This window comes from Aricia agestis, chromosome 20 (assembly GCF_905147365.1).
Source record: "Aricia agestis chromosome 20, ilAriAges1.1, whole genome shotgun sequence".
NCBI classification, from domain to species: Eukaryota; Metazoa; Arthropoda; class Insecta; order Lepidoptera; family Lycaenidae; genus Aricia; species Aricia agestis.
Window position 1 is genome coordinate 12,348,251 of NC_056425.1, and position 17,855 is coordinate 12,366,105.

The window sequence follows — 17,855 nt, forward strand, 5'->3', positions numbered from 1 at the left end:
TCCATTGTCAAAAGTGTCGAGGGTTAGCATAATGAGAACAATACAAGCGGCTACCAGCTAGCTGGAGACGAGGTCATTGGGCTTTGTATCTCAAACTTCCCTTTATTGTGTAAGCTTTAAGAGGATACACCAGGGGCTAGAGAAATGAAAAAAAAGCACGTGTAATATCTATAGCTGTCTCCCTTACCTCAAGCCTATACCGCAGAACGCGATAGAGACAACTGCAGAAAATCCAGAAAATCAACGATTCGTTGTCCCCTGATTCCTTCTCCAAAACTTAACCGATTTAAGTACTTTTTTCATTAAAGATTAAAAAAAGGCTTGAGCTGTGTTCCTATGTTTTGCTTTTTTTGTATAATCTAGCCAAATCTGTTTTCTGGACGTTTGAACACAGCGGAAAATCTGGCCATTTTTTTGGATTTTAGAACGTTCATATCTTATTTAATAATTAAATTATGAAAAAAAAAGAAAACATAGGGACATTGTATTAGTGGCCGTAGATATTCAGGAAAAAATTATAACTCTACTAGCATTATCCAGGGAGGAAACAGGGGACAACGTTTGTATGGAAAAAAGGGCGGTGTGGACTCCTCTTAATGAATAGGACATTTCACTAATCTTTAGACACTAGACAGTCTTGTCCAGCCCCGGATATATAAATAGGCAACAGGCCACGGCCTAGGGGCGGCAGCGTCCATAGAGGCCCTACAGATTTCGTACATGGGGCGGCGGAAATAAAGTGGTCTACTCTCATAAATTATTTTTAACAAAAAATTAAAACCGACTTCCATGGTAAAAACAATAATAATTTATAATGAACAAAAAAGTATTAAATTATAATTCTTACTCTTTGAAGTGCCTTAGACATCATTCTCCTAAACCTCAACTATTTCTGTACACAACATCTTCATTATTTTGAAGATGGTACCAGCTAATTATACTGAGTTCTATGACAAAATATTTTTAATATTTAAAACTGGTACCGACTTCAAAATAATGAAGATATTGTGTACAGAAATAGTTGAGGTTTAGGAGAATTATGCCTAAGGCACTTCAAAGAGTAAGAATTATTATTTAATACTTTTTGTTAATTATAAATTATTATTGTTTTTACCCTGGAAGTCGGTTTTAATTTTTTGTTAAAAAAATAATAAATAATTACGGCCCGTCCTCCTGCGACTATTTATGTGGGTCGAGACGAGCCCTAGACTGTACTAGAACATTCCTTCCCGAATGTACACAATAAACGTAAACAAGTAAACACGTAAACAAGTGTTGGAGTTTTCTAGAAGGTGCGCGCAGGTAAACATACGCCATCTAGTATTGAGTAGGGGATTTATGTTGTGTTCCCTCGATAAGTTTCGCTGCTTCGACGCTAGACGGCACCACGTGTCCGTAACAATATTATGCTCAAATATAACTATAATCGTTCGTATAAATTTTAAGGAGAATAGCATACCTTAAAGATCTCATGATCAACTTGGTAACCTAAACACCAAGGTCGAATCATTTACATTGAAATAACATTAAGTATATTTTTTTAAATCGTTCGACAAATTCGGGTTTCAATCTTAAAGAAGATTAAAAGTACCAATAATAGGGTAATAATTAGATAATTCATGGTCTGGTGACTGGTGGTAGTGATGATGATGATGATGAATGTAACTTGCATAGTAGCATATGCTTTCAGTTCTTAAACCGACTCCGAAAGCCGCAAACTCGTATTTATTAGGAATCCGGAGTTCTCTTAGCACCTTCGGAACCATGGTATATTATCTAATTGCAAAATCTTGCTTTTTGGTAGCATATGCTTAGGATACTTCTCTTATAATCAAAATCACTATATGTTTCCATATAAATTTTAAGGAGTTCCCTCGATTACTCATGGATGTATGGTAGAATAGTGGTGATGATGATGATGATTAATTAAATTTGCATAGTAGTATATGCTTTCAGTTCTTAAAACAACGCCGAAACCCCCAAATATGTATCTATAAGGAGTAAGGAGTTCTGTTCACCACCTTCGAACCATTGTGTATCCTGGTGTAAAATCTTACTTTTTGGTAACATAATTATGCCTGAAATACTTCATATGAAACCAATATAACCATATGTTTCTATTTGAATTTTGAGGAATTCCCTCGATTACTCATGGATACCATCATCAGGTCACCACTTTTGTGAAAATGGGACCAAATTGGAGTGAAACCTATTATAACAAAACAATCGTTTTTAGAAGTGGGTTAAAAATATAAATCCGTACTGGTCTTGTCTGTTACTTGGCTTGCTTAGGCAAAACAACGTTTGCCGGGACAGCTAGTAGCTCTATATTATATTATTAAAGTTAGCATGGTCGTATCTAAATAAAGACATAAGGGTATCTTCAACTATGCATAACTTGAATATACCTTAAACTTAGTTCAAGTTACAAGATAGTCAATTCAAAGAGGCGAAGGTCTACGTTAGATAAGGATTATTTATTCCCTCATAATTGTACGCGGTGATTAATTGACAATAATAATGAGTAACATTACTGTTGAAGTTTTGAATAATAATAAAAACGTGTGTTATTGACCTACGCGGCATGATTATATTGTAGGCCTTTTATATTTTGATGATCGTGTTTATAATTGACCTGAGTGACCCCAAAGACAAGGCTGTCTTGGCCGACAGGCGACAATTGAATTGTTGCAGCCATATTGTAAAAACTTTTTGGAATGATTGGTTTTAATGCATAAGCGCATCCTATTGTGCTGAAATTATAGTAGAAACAGACGCTCCGATTCGTTTGGTGCCGACCAAATCGGAGCGTCTGTTCCTACTATTAGGTATGGACATACTTGAATCTCGGTTAAGCGTGGAGAGGTAACAGACTGACAGACAGACTGACACACTTTTGCATTTATCTATTAGAGTATAGATTTTCTTTACATTTATTTAACATATGACTGTTTTTGTTTCAGGAACACAGGCGTGAACTACTCAGTCACTTGACCCCATCAGAAAAGCTGTTCCTATTTGGCACTGATGAAAGCAGTGAGTTAAATCAAAAACTGAAAGAATTTATTAAATTAAGGCGATAAGTGAAAACAAAATTTTAAAGAGCAAATCTAAATAACATAATTTTTACAAGTTTTAACTGAAATCACAGTAATTCATGCTTTGTCCTTGGGCTCCCTGAGATCATATCATCGAAGGGTTTTCGTGGTTGGATACCGCTGTTGATCCTGGCGATACAGGATATACAGCGGTGGGAATGCGGTAGACCAAATGCACGTTAGGATTGTTTCTGATGCTATTACAAAACGACATTTTCCCAACTTTTTTGTTGATTCAATTATTATAAGCCTAGCTGCTGGTGCCTTTGTGTTTTCAATAGCATTACAATCTTAAAGACTCTTAAAATACGTATTATTAAACCTGAAATAAAAATAAGTCGCAGCATCTCGTTTCTTTATGCTTCTAAGTATAGATTCTGATAGAGTTTCTTAGAAATTAATTGAACTCTCTATCATTTCAGATGCACAATTCGAAATAGCACATCTCAAGCATGCGAAACGAAGAAAAAGATCTCTACATGGAACAGAAGACTTAGCAGCACTGAAAGAGCACTTGGGGATAAAAGTTAATTCTCGAAACAATTTCCTAGACCCGCAGTTCCTATTGATGAAGAGATGGCTGAATGGTACGGAGTTATTGGGACATGACCATGAAGATGATTGTTATTATAGAAGTGAACACGCCGCCTTGTATGTCTGTGATGATGTGGTAAGTTGGTAAAATAATATGAATACACTTACAGTGGAAGAAATTAATGATTAGGAAAACGACGATTCCCGTGCATTAGAAACTAAAAATGAACCTAAATCTTGTAAGATAGATAATATCAAAGATTAATTAAAATTAACTTTGCATTTTTAATTTTTAATTTTTATAAATATAATAGCTGTCCCGTTGAACTTCGTGTCACTTTAAAACCTTCCCTGGACTTCTACAAATATTTTAAGACTAAAATAAGCCCAATCCATCCAGCCGTTTTCGAGTTTTAGCGCGACTAACACATTTGAAAATCCATTTTTATATATATAGATTTTTGTTGCAGAGAGGTATAATCAAATCCAAAGACAGTTACTACTCCATACATCCGCTACCAGAAAGGTTTCACACAGAAGATACCAAACCACATGTCATCATCAAGCAAAGAAATGACATCGAACTAACTAACGAACAGAAGTGCGCGGAAAATTTTCCTCAAACTAACATATCATCTATAGAGCCAGTCAAAATATGGAGCAAGCATAGACGAAAAAGAGACGTAAACAAACTAAATTTAGAAGAATTCAAAGCGAAGATAGCAAATAATAATAAAACAATAGCAAAATTTGCAGCAGGAGTAGCAAAAGATGTTAGCAGACAAAAAAGAGCATTGCTGCCGGCAGTTTTTGTTGAAACAGCGGTGTTTGTTGATAGGGATTTGTATAAGCACATGACAGTCAACTTTCCACAAGATACAGAAAGAGAATTAGTAAGATTTGTGCTAGCTATGATTAACGCTGTACAGCTGATATACCATGATCCAAGTTTGGGTAGGCCAGTCAACTATATTTTGAAAAGACTGGAAATTTTGCATGAAGATCCGGCAAATTTGAAGAGACCTCATGATATTGATCGGTTTTTAAGTAATTTCTGCACGTGGCAAAGGCTGGAGAATCCACCAGGTGATACCGACCCCTTGCATTGGGATCATGCTTTGATTCTGACAGGATTAGATCTGTATGTCGTGAACAAAAACGGGAAAGTAAGCAGCCAAGTTGTTGGTAAGTCCATAAATTCATTTAAAAGGTCGAATTTTGAGTACGATCATTGATCGTATTAGGGTATTGTAAAAATGTGCCCATTCTTGTATGTTCCATCGAGGTAATTGATTCCTAGGCAATTGACGGACCTGCGTCATGTAGTCGGCTTATTTCAATTCAATGATAGCTGTGATCGGTCTAATGGGTTAAATTACTAAGCTCCGCCATCAACCTAGGAATCAACTTCTCTGATAGTGCAATGTCTTGCGTAAAAGGACTTTTTTATCTGGATCCTCGACATAATATTAATATTCTCGAAAGGCTTACACACTAACTAACTTTATAATTACATAATCAAAGCTATGACAGCTATGTTCACCACCCCATAACTACCGTTTGTTTTCAAGGCGTCGCGCGTCGCTAATTGCAGGTCTCGCTCCAGTTGCCGGTATGTGCACTGTCACCAGCAGCTGCACTGTTAACGAGGGGCGACACTTCGAGAGCGTGTACGTGGTCGCCCATGAAATTGGTCATAAGTGAGTACCGTTAATTACTTTAATGACTTAATACAGAATCTGTACTTACAGAGATCTCTATCTCTGTAGGTACTTAGACCCGTATTTTTGGTCAGTACTTAAAATGCGACCCGCGGGACCAAAATAGTCGCTTTGAAGAATCATGATATGATTCATTTTTCTAAATTCGCAAAATGCAACTCTGCTTGCAATTCATTTCTGTATTTTTGTACTGATTTGACATTTGCCAGTTTGACAGTTTTGACAATTCATTTGCTGAATTGATTGAGAGGAATTGCTAAATGTGACCATTTTCGCCCCGCTGGTCTCAAGACGCGGTTCGGCTCTGTGATTGGTCCAAATTGTGACAGCCAACCAATCACAGAGCCTGAACCGTGTCTTGAGACCGAGATGTATCTTGAGTACTGACTATTTATACCAGCCTTAGTAACTTAGCTTGAGTGAATCTTAAGTGTGTCTAAATTCTAAAAGCTGTATCTAAGCTTAAATAGGTGTTCCCGTTGTCCCCTACAAACAAGGCGGGAAAGCGACATTTATAAATACCATAAATATACGGTAGCGCCAGGATCATTGGGTTCCAGCACTGTATCAAGGTAACTGTTCCAACATTCTGGAAGTTATCCAAGTATCTGTAAATCGAGTTAAACATCCAATATCTAGTACCCGCTACTATTGAAGGAGTGAGCACACTGAGATAGGCCGTGCCGGGGCTCAGCGTGCCGGGGCGCATCGCAAAAATCCGCCTCCATACAATTTATATGAAAGCGGATACGCGTATCGCACACTGTGCCGGGGCGCATCGGCGCGGATTTTTGCTCGGCGGATTTCCGTCAATGCGACACGGCCCGACAAGACCCGCTGCGCCCCGGCAACAGTGAGCGTTAAAATCCGTCAATGCGTTGCGACCCGACCCGGCAATAGTGTGCTATAGCGCATTTCGCGCTGCGTTGCGCCCCGGCACGCCCCGGCACGCATCAGCAAAGTGTGCGCGAACCTAATCAGCACAAAGTTCACTAATTAACTGATATATCTTCAGTCTAGGCATGCGTCACGACGGGCCGCTCGCTGACAACGGCTGCGACCCCAGCGCCTACATCATGAGCCCCACGCTCGGCAGCGGCAAGATCACCTGGTCGCAGTGCAGCAAGAACTATCTGCAGAAGTTTCTGGAGTAAGTCTTGTGCCAAGCGGTAGGTATATAATACTCGTATTGAAGCAAAAATGCATCGCAGGATCAGATTAAGCCAAGGGAGAATTTATAAAACAGGTCAGGAAAATTGCCATCCCAATCACCAGGACCAACTTTGGACCTAACTTGTAAATGTGCAACTGTAAGCCCGAAAAGTTATATTTAAACATCTACATATTTTATCAAAAATATCGTTTAAACTGTTATACTTTAGATTTTTCTCTTCAAAATTAAATTTTTATGCTTTTATCTTCCAGCACAACACAATCCCGGTGTCTCTTGGACCACGGCAGCTCGGCGGGGCAGCTGGACCACTCCGCAGAGGGAATACTGCCAGGGGAGAGATTTGACGCTGACCAGCAGTGTGAGTAATAAAGAACCATGCCTAGATTGTGGAGGAACAGGGCTGGCCCCCTCTCTTTAGAACATTGATTCCCAAAGTGGTCCAGGTGGACCCCACGGGTGGGTCCACGGGAGCCCGACAGGGGTCTACGCTTGCGTGGAAAAAATGGGGGTCCACAAGTCGTTACGGGGTCTATAAAATCATTGTCGTCGTCGTCGTTGTCGTCATAAAATCGTGTCTATATCGTGGAAACATGACACTTTTGAGTAATTACTCAAGCGATGTCATAGACGCGTGCCATTAAATAATATTTTTCTTTGTAAACCTGACGCGTATATTTAAAAATGTAAATAAATGGTCTTAAATAATAATCACTATAATAATTTTGTGATCATTGACATGCTCAAAATTTTATGTTTTTTTTTAATGAAATAAAGAGGCAAACGAGCAAACGAGTCACCTGATGGAAAGCAACTTCCGTCACCCATGGACACTCGCAGCATCAGAAGAGCTGCAGGTGCGTTGCCGGCCTTTTAAGAGGGAATGGAATAGGGTAGGGGATTGGGCCTCCGGTAAACTCACTCACTCGGCAAAACACAGCGCAAGCGCTGTTTCACGCCGGTTTTCTGTGAGAACGTAGTATTTCTCCGGTCGAGCCATTCGTGCCGAAATACGGCTCTCCCACGAATAAATGTCGCTTTGGTTCGCCATCCTTGGAATAGGCGGATAATTTGTTAAAAAGCACAACGACTGTTACTTAAAATAATAGAAAGTTTCATTGTAGGGGGGTGGGGGGGGTTGTTACAGCGGGTCGGCAGTATGCAACAACACCTTAAAAGTGTGCCACGAAACAAAGGAGTTTGGGAACCTCTGCTTTAGAACGTACTCGCCTAGTTACGAATCAAAGTGTAACGGGCCTTATGCTCTTTTAAAAATACACTGCGCAGTAGACACTGGCAAAATGCACGGTGCAATTGCCAAAAAACTGCGCGTGACGTTGGTGGACAACCCTAAAAATCAGACTAGCCCTAGTATAAAAAAAGCAAGCAATATCCAGGATACTTTATCCAGGTACTCCAAAACGACCACACAATATTTAGGGCCTGTTTCACCGCTTCCTGATAAAGTGCCAGATAAGCTATCCACAACTTTTTACAGATTATGCATACTCTATCAAGTTAAGTGGTGTATAGCCTATCCGAAACTTATCAGGTAGTGGTGAAACAGCGCCTTAATCTTTATTCACACTGTTCCACAAATCGTTAGTTTATGATGATGATTTAAGTGTAAAATCTACGGAACTCCATTAGATATTAATGCTCGATTTACACGGGTGACTAACGGGTCGATTTTAGTCGCGCGGCAAGTCACCAGTCGAATCGCCTGTCCAAGCCAAATCACCACCCCATTTACACGTTCTACAAAAATCGCCTGTGCCGCCCGAGATCTCCGCTATGTAATTTGCAGCAAGCGATCGCTTGCGATTTTAGTCACCAGCCGCATGCGGCCATTGGCCGCACGATTTTGGGGCTTGCGGCTTTAGCCGCATGCGGCGTAGTCGAATTGCCATTTAGACGGTCGATTTTCGCCATGCGGCGTAAATCGTGCGGCTTTAGTAACCCGTGTAAATCCACCATAATTGATCACCAATCAAGCAGCCTATACAATTAATAGGCATTTGAGTATAGGCTAATGTGTAGTAAGAAAGCGCATTGTCTGATGTGAATAAGGTGATGGAAAAGTAATTCATTGTCTTTTTTATGAAAACCGCACGAAAGTGAACGTACTCGTAATTACTAGGTAGAGCTTAATGTAGGAAATCTGAGTAATGAGCTAAGATTTGAAACTTAATAAAAAGAAGCGAGAAGATAAAAAGTTTTAATCATAGCTGATTAATAGCTTTTTCCACACTGTGCCTTTTTCTGTTCGTCAAGGGCATGCGTTATAGCGCAGTCAACAGCGAACGTGAGGCATGCCCGCGACGCATGCCCTCTGACCGTATCCAAAACTTCAAAAATGACAATGTTGGCGTTGCGTTCGTTGACGCATTCAATTATTGAATGCGCCAAAACGAAAGTTGAATGAAATAAGATGACGAAAATTGAAGACGAACGCGCATAGTGTGGACATAGCTATTCTAAGTCAACTTTTCAAATTGAGTTGGTTGGGTTGGCCAGGAACTTAAACAAAATCGAGTGACTCTTCTAAATAACACAACTAACCTAACAAAATGCTGAAATTTTTGATAAGAGCGAGATAATCCTAGAGGTCATGGAGTGGTCTTTCTGACGAAACTCCTTTATCAGCCCCGGATTTATAAATGGGCCGTTATAGGCCATGGCCTAGGGCCGCAACGCCCTAGGGGAGGGTGAAGGACAGTGCCGAATATAATTTCGGCACTGTCCACCTTATCCCCTCCCCTCCTAACAGATCACAAAGCGTTTTCCCTTTCCATTCATTCATGGATGGTCCAGACGCTTTTGATTTATTCGTCAAAACCCACACTAAGGGCCTGTTTCACCACTTCCTGATAATGTGCCGGATAGTGCTATCTACAACTTGACAGATTTTCCATACTCTATCTGTCAAGTTAAGTGGTGGATAGCCTATCCGGCACTTATCAGTAAGTGGTGAAACAGCCGGCAGCCCCTAAGTAACGTGTCATACTCACAGGTATGCTGAAATACGGTCGCGGCAGCCGTCACTCCCTAACTCAGAGTCTGGAAGCGGTGTGTCGGGACCTGCACTGCCAGAGGGAGAGATACACCTGGACCTCGCACCCAGCGCTTGAGGGGACCAAATGTGGGGATGATATGGTAAGGGTTTTCTGAGTTTTAGAATCCTTTACGCCATTGGTACACCTAAGCTGCAAACTGGAATAAAGCAGCCAAGACATCTACATTACGTTGCACCTCGATTTATTGCTTTTTGGTAGATTTTTCATCCCGGCATTGGTATACTAGCAGCATTAAAAGTGTTTATTTGGTGATTTGTGAAGAAATTTCACAAAAAATTATCTTCGCTTGTTTGGCCAATGTCCAATTCCCTATACTTGCTGATGGCCAGGTGGGCCATGAACTGGCTCGTATTTTATGGTAAAGCATTTTTAGTCTGAGGATACTAATGTCTCCTTGCAATACCATTATTTCCAGTACTGTCGCGGTGGTGCATGCGTGGAACGCGGTGGTCTCGCGCGTTGGGGTCGCTGGGGCTGGGCGGAGTGCGCCTCCGCCTGCCTGCTGACTGACAGCCTGTCACCTGCTGCTGCTGGTGTTAGAGTCGCCACGAGGAGATGTACTAGACCAAGGTAAGGGGAGGTTCTAGATGTGGACTGATTTAGATATAGTAATGTGGTGCAATTGAAAGGTGCACTATAATTGCAAGCAGGAGCTGTATTACAGTTGGGGTCTTCAGTGCGGCCACAAAGCTTTGTACTGAACCTAGGTGTAGCTATATGTGGGTACCTAAGGTTTTGGAACTCTTAAGCTGGATCATGTGATAAATAAGTTCTCATAGGAATTGGCATAAAACATACCAGCTAAATATCTAAGCTATATTTCTTCTTGTTATTTGTTCAATTTTCAGACAAAATAGTGTGCAATGATAAAAGTACACAAGTCAAAGATTATGCCACGATTGGAGGTTGACTGACCAATACATGACAGCTTCCATACGTTACGATTACTTACGTAAATCATAATAGCTATGTCCACACTATGCAATTTCATCTTCAATTTTCGTTATCATCTTTTTATTCAACTTTCGTTTGGCATAATCTATAATTGAATGCGTCAAAATCCACCCGCGTTGGAAAGAAAAGTGTCATGGCGTCGCGGACATGCCTCACGTGCGATGTTGACTGCGCTATTTAACCAGCTATAACGCATGCCCTGCCTTGATGAACAAAAAAAGGCACAGTGTGGACAAAGCTGATTATTGCTTACTCATGCTCACTCTAACCTTGTACTCGCCTTTACCTCAGATGCATCGTGAGGCTATGTGACAATGACCGCTCACGATTCACATTCATCAGATATATATAATTTTCGGAAGTTGCTAACGAAGCCTATTAGCTAAATCAATCTTCTTATCATCTCTAAGGACATTTTTTTAAATAATTTGTTTTGCATTTCCGCTTTCAGACACGACAACGGGGAGAGCTTCTGCCAAGGTCCTGATAAGAAATATCAATCCTGTCATGCTCACCAAGTAAGCAAATATAACGTTATTGTTGTGTTAATAAAATTGTTACAAAATAATCTTGTATAAAAGTACCATAAACGACTTCTTGTTATTATAGAAGTATTTATAATCCTACCGCTGCCACCAAAAAATTTTAATGAAGAATTTTATATGGAGCCTGGCCGAGCTACAGTGTCCGCCATTGTGTTTTTCCGCGTTCACAAATATTTTTTTCAAAAATGGATAGCTAACATCAATACAAACTAAAATTATTCTTCGTGAACGCGATAAAAAACCATAGCGGACAGTAGGTCAGACAAAATCTTCATACCCCTTTCTTTATATGACTGTTTTTTTTATTAAATAAATAATAAAAATAACTTATTACTAATCCTTTGATATTATGTTAGTTTGTATATGAATAGCCTGAACTTAACCTTCATCCAACGCATTTTCAGTGCAACAACGTGCCCCGTATGACAGTAAGAGAGTTTGCTGATCAGATCTGCTCACGGGCTCGCGAGGTGGACCCTGATCTGATAGGAACTGGCCTGCAGCGGATGGATGTGGATGGTATGTAATTTAATTAAAAATGGGCGTTATTTTTAATGAGAATAAAAAATAGTTTTAGAGGAATTTGTTTTTTTTTTTGTAACGAGACAGTTGGTTACAAAAGTTTGAAAGCCTATAATATATAGTTTAAAGCTGAGACCGATTAAGAATAACTGCAATTCAGCGAAACAACACAGTAAGACCATTGTAACATTTTATTTTAGTGGCAGCGGTGGGATTTTTTCTCTCAAAATGGACTCTGAATGTCTATTTTCAACAATTGACAAACAAATCCACTTTCAAAATTATTATAGAATAGATGAATTTATTTTTTCAATAAGTACAGAACGAAGTATCGTATGACATAATTATTCTATCAGAAACATGGCTTAATGACACCATCTACGACTGTGAAATACTTAACAATAATTATCAAATATTTAGGAGGGACCGATGTACTACTAATAGCTGTAAAGCTGACGGAGGAGGAGTGCTAATTGCTGTAACTAAAGACATAGAAGCATGTCGCATGAGCTTTCTTGAAAGTGATAAGGAAGATTTGTGGGTTAAAGTAACCACTGGAAAAGGGAATCATGCAAAATCCATAAATATATGTGCCATATACAGGGTGTAACAAAAATAAGTGACAATACTTTAGGGTGTGTACGTGTTCTTTGTAGAGAGTAGCAGCGCTAAAAGACGAATTTTTTTTTTCACTTTTGTATGGGCAAGGGCCCGAGCGTCACGAGTTTCCCCATACAAAAGTGAAAACTTTTCTACAGCTTTTAATGGCACAAACTTGATCAATTATACTGACTTACTAAAAGAAGGCTGTAAAGACTCAATGCCAGTTAGCACGCTAACCACCTTAACCTAAATAAAAGTACTGGACCGGATGGTATTCCGCCCATATTTATTTCTCGTTGCGCAGAGACCATTTCCAAGCCATTGACACTTATTTATAATAAATCTTTAAGCAGTGGAATCTTTCCAACACTTTGGAAGCAGGCTAACATCGTTCCTGTACCTAAATCAGGTGACTCTAGGGATATACAAAATTATAGGCCAATAGCCCTCCTTTCCGTGTTTGCCAAAGTACTAGAATCACTGGTCTGTCCACACTTGAACAATCATCTAAATATGGTGTTAAAATCTGAACAACATGGATTTCGTAACAGAATGTCCACCCTAACTAACCTTAGTTCATACCTTGATGATTTGTGTAATGCTGTAGACAATAATTTAGAAGAAGATGCTATATATATGGATTTTAGCAAGGCTTTTGATAGGGTGGACCATAAACTGTTATTGGTAAAGTTAAGAAAGGGATTCATGGTAATTTATTAATTTGGTTTTGTACTTACCTAGATTCTAGAATTTTAAAAGTAACTACAAATGGGTATGAATCAAAGCAAGTTATTGCAACTTCTGGAGTGCCCCAGGGCTCGCACTTGGGACCCCTATTATTTTTGATTTTTATTAATGATATTGCTAATGTCATCAAATATTGTAAATTTTTACTTTTCGCTGACGTTATAAAATTATAACGAGCAATCTTGACATCCTTCAACTACAGCTAGACCTAGATCAAATACATATTGGGACCGAAACTAACAAACTTCCTTTAAAGGCTAAAAAATGCAATTTTATTAAATTCTCGAAAAAGCAGAACACTATCGCTTCTTCTTATCAGATTAATTATGTAAATCTTGATCGAGTATCCCGAGTGCGAGACCTAGGTATAATTATTGATGAAAACTTAACGTTTATTAACCACATTGATACCATAGTGACTAAATCTCTCAAGATGCTGGGCTTTATTTGGAGGAACTGTAAAGATTTTAAAACGTCATCGCCCTTTAAATTATTGCATTTCATGCTTGTGAGAACGGTATTGGAGTATTGTTCCCCGGTCTGGAGTCCACACTATCGATGCCATATTAATAGAATAGAAGCGGTTCAACGAAAATTCTTATTCTTTTTAACAATTCACCAAAAAAGTATAATGTTTTAAATACATATGACGAACGATTAGAATACTTCAACATCCAGAAACTTGTGCATCGTAGGTGGATAATTGATCGGATGTTTCTTTTTAAAATGTTAAATAACTTATATAACAGTCCTGACTTCCTGTCACGAATAGTGTTTTCTGTTCCAAGACCTAACTCTAGAAAGCGAGAGGTGTTTTCTGTAAAGGGTTACAGAACCAATTTAGGCCATCATAGCTTGCTACCGAGAATATGTCGAGACCATAACAAGCTGTACAAGGAGTTCGATGTTGACATTACCGCTCACAAACTTGCTCCTTTTAAGCGAGTGCTAGCAGAAATCCCCTACCCAACTTAACGTGCGATATTGTCATCATCGACCTCATAAAAGCAATTTCGCTATAAATATAATATTATTTGCATGCTGTGTCTGCCTGTAATTGGGTCTGCACCTTAATAAGGTTCGTGTTGTAATATTAGTGAAATAAGTTTTTTATAAGATGTAGACCTGTTGGCAGACCAAATAAATAAATAAAAAAGTAACCCAACTTGCGTTGTTTTAGACGTAAGCAGCGCGTGCGCGGTGTGGTGCGACCGGCGCGGCGGCGGGTACAAGTCACGAGGGTGGGCGCTGCCCGATGGCACCGCCTGCTCCACGCACGAGCCCATGTTCTGCATCAGCGGGGTCTGTCGGGTGAGTGCTGTCTCGCTTCCACAGCAACAGATGATTGTGGGAGTGAATGAGACAGAGAGAGGGGGGTTTTTACGTGCCTCATTACCTGACCAGACCTCAACCTTGTAAACTCGACTTTACTTCCAAAGCAACCTGATGCTGCCTGCAGTAGGCATTGTTTCAGACTTTGATAAGGCTCTTATATTTTTCTTTAATATAGCCAGAGCCCAGAAGTATCAGTAATCAAAACTTTATTTGATGCAATGGTCGAAGGTAATGGAATCTTTTTTCCGTTTCAACTACAATATGGTACAATATCCACAATAATATGCAATATCTACAATAATCAAAATAAATGTTCCAGAAATTCACCTGCTCGAATGGCGAGGACGCGGAGTATTCGTTATCACAGGAGGACTGCGAATGGGAGGGACTGAAGGTGCACACTGTTGAGCCGCCCAACTCTATGTAAGTGACACTTCAATAGAAATATTTGGGGTCAATTTATACTAGCGGAGAGTCGAGGCGCATCGAAAACTGAACATGGAAAATTCGACTTATATAGCAAATAACTTATGGAAGGATGATGATAAAGACATACTTAACGGTAAAAAAGAAGTGTGTACGAAATACGAAACTGTGACGTCATTATTAGGTAGCAATTTGTAATAGAGCGTTTTGGAAAGGTCAATTTTATGTAACTTTTAATTTGTGACATCTTGGAGAGTTTTTGAGCTATCAGAGTCATTTTTTTACCGATTTTTTAAAGGTTCTTCATGAACCAATAATTATAGAAAAAAATTCATCAAGCCTATTTTCTCTCCAGTCCTGTAGGGGGAAAAGCATCCCATCGTCGTCGCGCGGCGGGCGAGTGGGTGTCGGCGTCGGGCTGCCACGCGCGCTGCGTCCGCGCCGCCGCCGGCCTGCGCCTCGTCACTAGCAGACTCACACACAGGACCAACATACAGCTGTGCACGCCGGAGCGCCCGCAGGTATAGTATTTAAGAGACTCTCTCTAGCCCCATATACAGTATACATTACTTCTGATAAAGATTTCTTACCATCTGTGACATCTATCTTAATAATTCAGCTACCTACATTTTAAAAAGTATACTTAGTAAAAAATAATATCTAGTGCCTGCAAAATTACATGACGAAAATGGTGTCTACTTTAGGTTATCTTCAGTAAACATCACATTGTATCCAGGCGTTACTTTTCAGGCGTGCTCTCAAATGATGACACCTTACCAATACGCCACGATGGTCTGCAGCAAGTACAAGGAGCGGGTGAGACGTCTTTCCGGATTGGGAATGCAGATTTCACCAGCCCTAGGTAAATACAACACATTTTTTGTAATATTTTTCCTCTGAATCGTTCGGTCACAAAAACTTTCTTTATTCAAAACTTTCCTCAATAACTTTCTTATTTACGTCAAGAATTTCTTGTTTTGGAACGACAATTTCTTATTGTCCAAGAATTCCTTTCTCAAAACTTTTCTTCCTAAATTTTTCCTCTCAAAACTGTACTCTTGAAATTTTTTCCAACTTTCTTCCCAAAAAACTTTCCTCCTAAAACCTTCCCCAAACCTTCCCAAACTCCCCAAAAACTTTCCTCCACAAAGTTCTCTCTAAAACTTTCACCCCAAACATTCTTCACCAAACCTTTTCTTCCCCAACTTTCCCAAAAAATATCCTCAAAATCTTTACCAAAAACTTTCCTCCCCAACTTTACCAAAAAACCTATCCCAAAAACATTCCTCCCCAAGCTTGTCCTCCTCAAACTTTTCCGTCCTAAACCGTCTTCCCCAAACAAAAACTTTTCCACCTTCAACTTTCCCCCCAAACATTATTCTCCAAAACCTTTCTTCCCTAACTTTCCCAAAAACTTTCCTCAAAATCTTTACCAAAAACTTTCCTCTCCAAATTTACCAAAAACATTCGTCCCCCAGCTTGTCCTCCTCAAGTTTTTCCTCCCTAAACCGTCTTCCCCAAACAAAAACTTTTCACCTTCAACTTTCCTCTTCCAGAGGAGCCGGACCGTCCGTGCCGCGTAGCCTGTCAGGACGAGCGTGTAGCTCACCGCTTCTACCTGGTCAACGGCGCGCCGGGCTGGTTCCCGCTCGGCACCAGCTGCGGCGGCAACGCGTCATACTGCGTCAGCGGGAAATGCCTGGTGAGTCTTGACGGAAGAGGAAACGAGCAGAAGATCAACTAATGATAGCATAAGTTTTTATTTACTGTGAAAATTCGAAAGACGATTCGAAATGATAAACCACAGAAATAGATCAAAATAGAAGCGCCATAAGCATGGATGCGAATATTGAAAAGATGTTACTCGTACGTTAAAAATAACTAAGTGTTATGTAGATGATATAGTCCTATGAATTCACTTTAGATATTTATTTAAAAATATGTCATACAAAAACTACTTTATTACTTTCAATTCAGATGTCCACCAATTCTTTTAATCATGTAACATTTACAGGAATTCGGCGCTGACAACACACCAGTAGCGGAATCAGTGTTCACGCTGCCTCTACTAGAACGCAGGTCGTCGCGGCATCGACGCAGCAGCAGCAACAGACACAGCATGCGACAGGAACGCAACAGCAAACGCAGACGCAGCAAGCGTTACCGCCGCAGCCTACAGCGGCATCCGCTGCGAGTTACCGCGACATTGGACAGACTGGGGCTAGAGCAGATTATTGCTCAGCTGAACCTTACAGGTATATAATAATATTATTGTTAGCTATTATTTATTGATTTAAAGATGGCTTTAGTTCATCTTATACAAGGTGTAACAAAACTAAGTGATAATACTTTAGGGTGTGAACGTGTTCCTTGTAGACAGTTCAATGTGAAAGTAGCAGCGATGAAAGACCAATTTTTTTTCACTTTTGTACGGGGAAACTCGTGACGCTGGGACGCTTGCCCATACAAAAGTGAAAAAAAATTGGTCTTTCATCGCTGCTACTTTCACAGTGAACTCTCTACAATGAACACCTAAAGTATTATCACTTAGTTTTGTTACATCCTGTAGAATTTGTAACGTGCAAAACACTTAGCTTTGATGTTTGGACTTTGGTAACAAGAAAAAATACATGTGGCACTCGGGGTATGCCGCGGTAAAGCGATAGCATAGTATTTTTATCAACATATGAAATTATGATTCGCATAAGTCTAGTCGCACGCACATGAAAACCGTACCGTAGTCTGCAGAACTGAAACTCCGTTAGACGATGCACGGCACGCACGTAGTGGGGGGGTGTTAGGTTTATTTTCGTTACGGAATTTGGAAATAAAAGCTATGCAATACCTTAAAACCCTAGTAATCTGCACTGTTCTTTTTCCAGGCATAGAAGAGCATGTATACCTGCAGCAGATACCTGACCACATCGAGTTGGACTTCCACAATCCCGTACACATCTCCCCCGGGGACACGCTCACACACAAACCGCACAGACACACGTGGGATTAGGCCACACACAAGTTAAAGATCGCTGACCAAAAGTGGAAGGGAAAGATGCCGAATGAAAGAGGCAAATGTGTTAGCTAGTCGATCAATTTTATTGCTATCACGTGTTGTGCAATAT

At 40.0% G+C, this 17,855-nt stretch overlaps 1 protein-coding gene across 1 annotated transcript; it reads left to right on the plus strand.

Moving 5' to 3' along the window:
• Positions 1–1,471: 1,471 nt before the first annotated feature.
• On the plus strand, positions 1,472–17,828 carry LOC121737452 (A disintegrin and metalloproteinase with thrombospondin motifs adt-1). Its single transcript, XM_042129129.1, has 19 exons — positions 1,472–1,483; positions 2,964–3,036; positions 3,521–3,768; positions 4,103–4,817; positions 5,227–5,332; positions 6,369–6,503; positions 6,779–6,885; positions 9,538–9,680; positions 10,017–10,171; positions 11,007–11,073; positions 11,505–11,619; positions 14,153–14,283; positions 14,627–14,730; positions 15,089–15,254; positions 15,484–15,595; positions 16,290–16,435; positions 16,748–16,818; positions 16,873–16,988; positions 17,616–17,828. Exons 1-19 carry the CDS (start codon positions 1,472–1,474, stop codon positions 17,738–17,740), a joined length of 2,847 nt encoding a protein of 948 aa, XP_041985063.1. The 3' UTR covers positions 17,741–17,828.
• Positions 17,829–17,855: the final 27 nt, after the last annotated feature.

Coding starts and splice junctions, on each gene's coding strand:
- LOC121737452 (XM_042129129.1), top strand. Junction 5,333..6,368: donor GCCCATGAAATTGGTCATAA/GTGAGTACCGTT, acceptor ATATATCTTCAG/TCTAGGCATGCGTCACGACG. Junction 16,436..16,747: donor GCGTCAGCGGGAAATGCCTG/GTGAGTCTTGAC, acceptor TAACATTTACAG/GAATTCGGCGCTGACAACAC.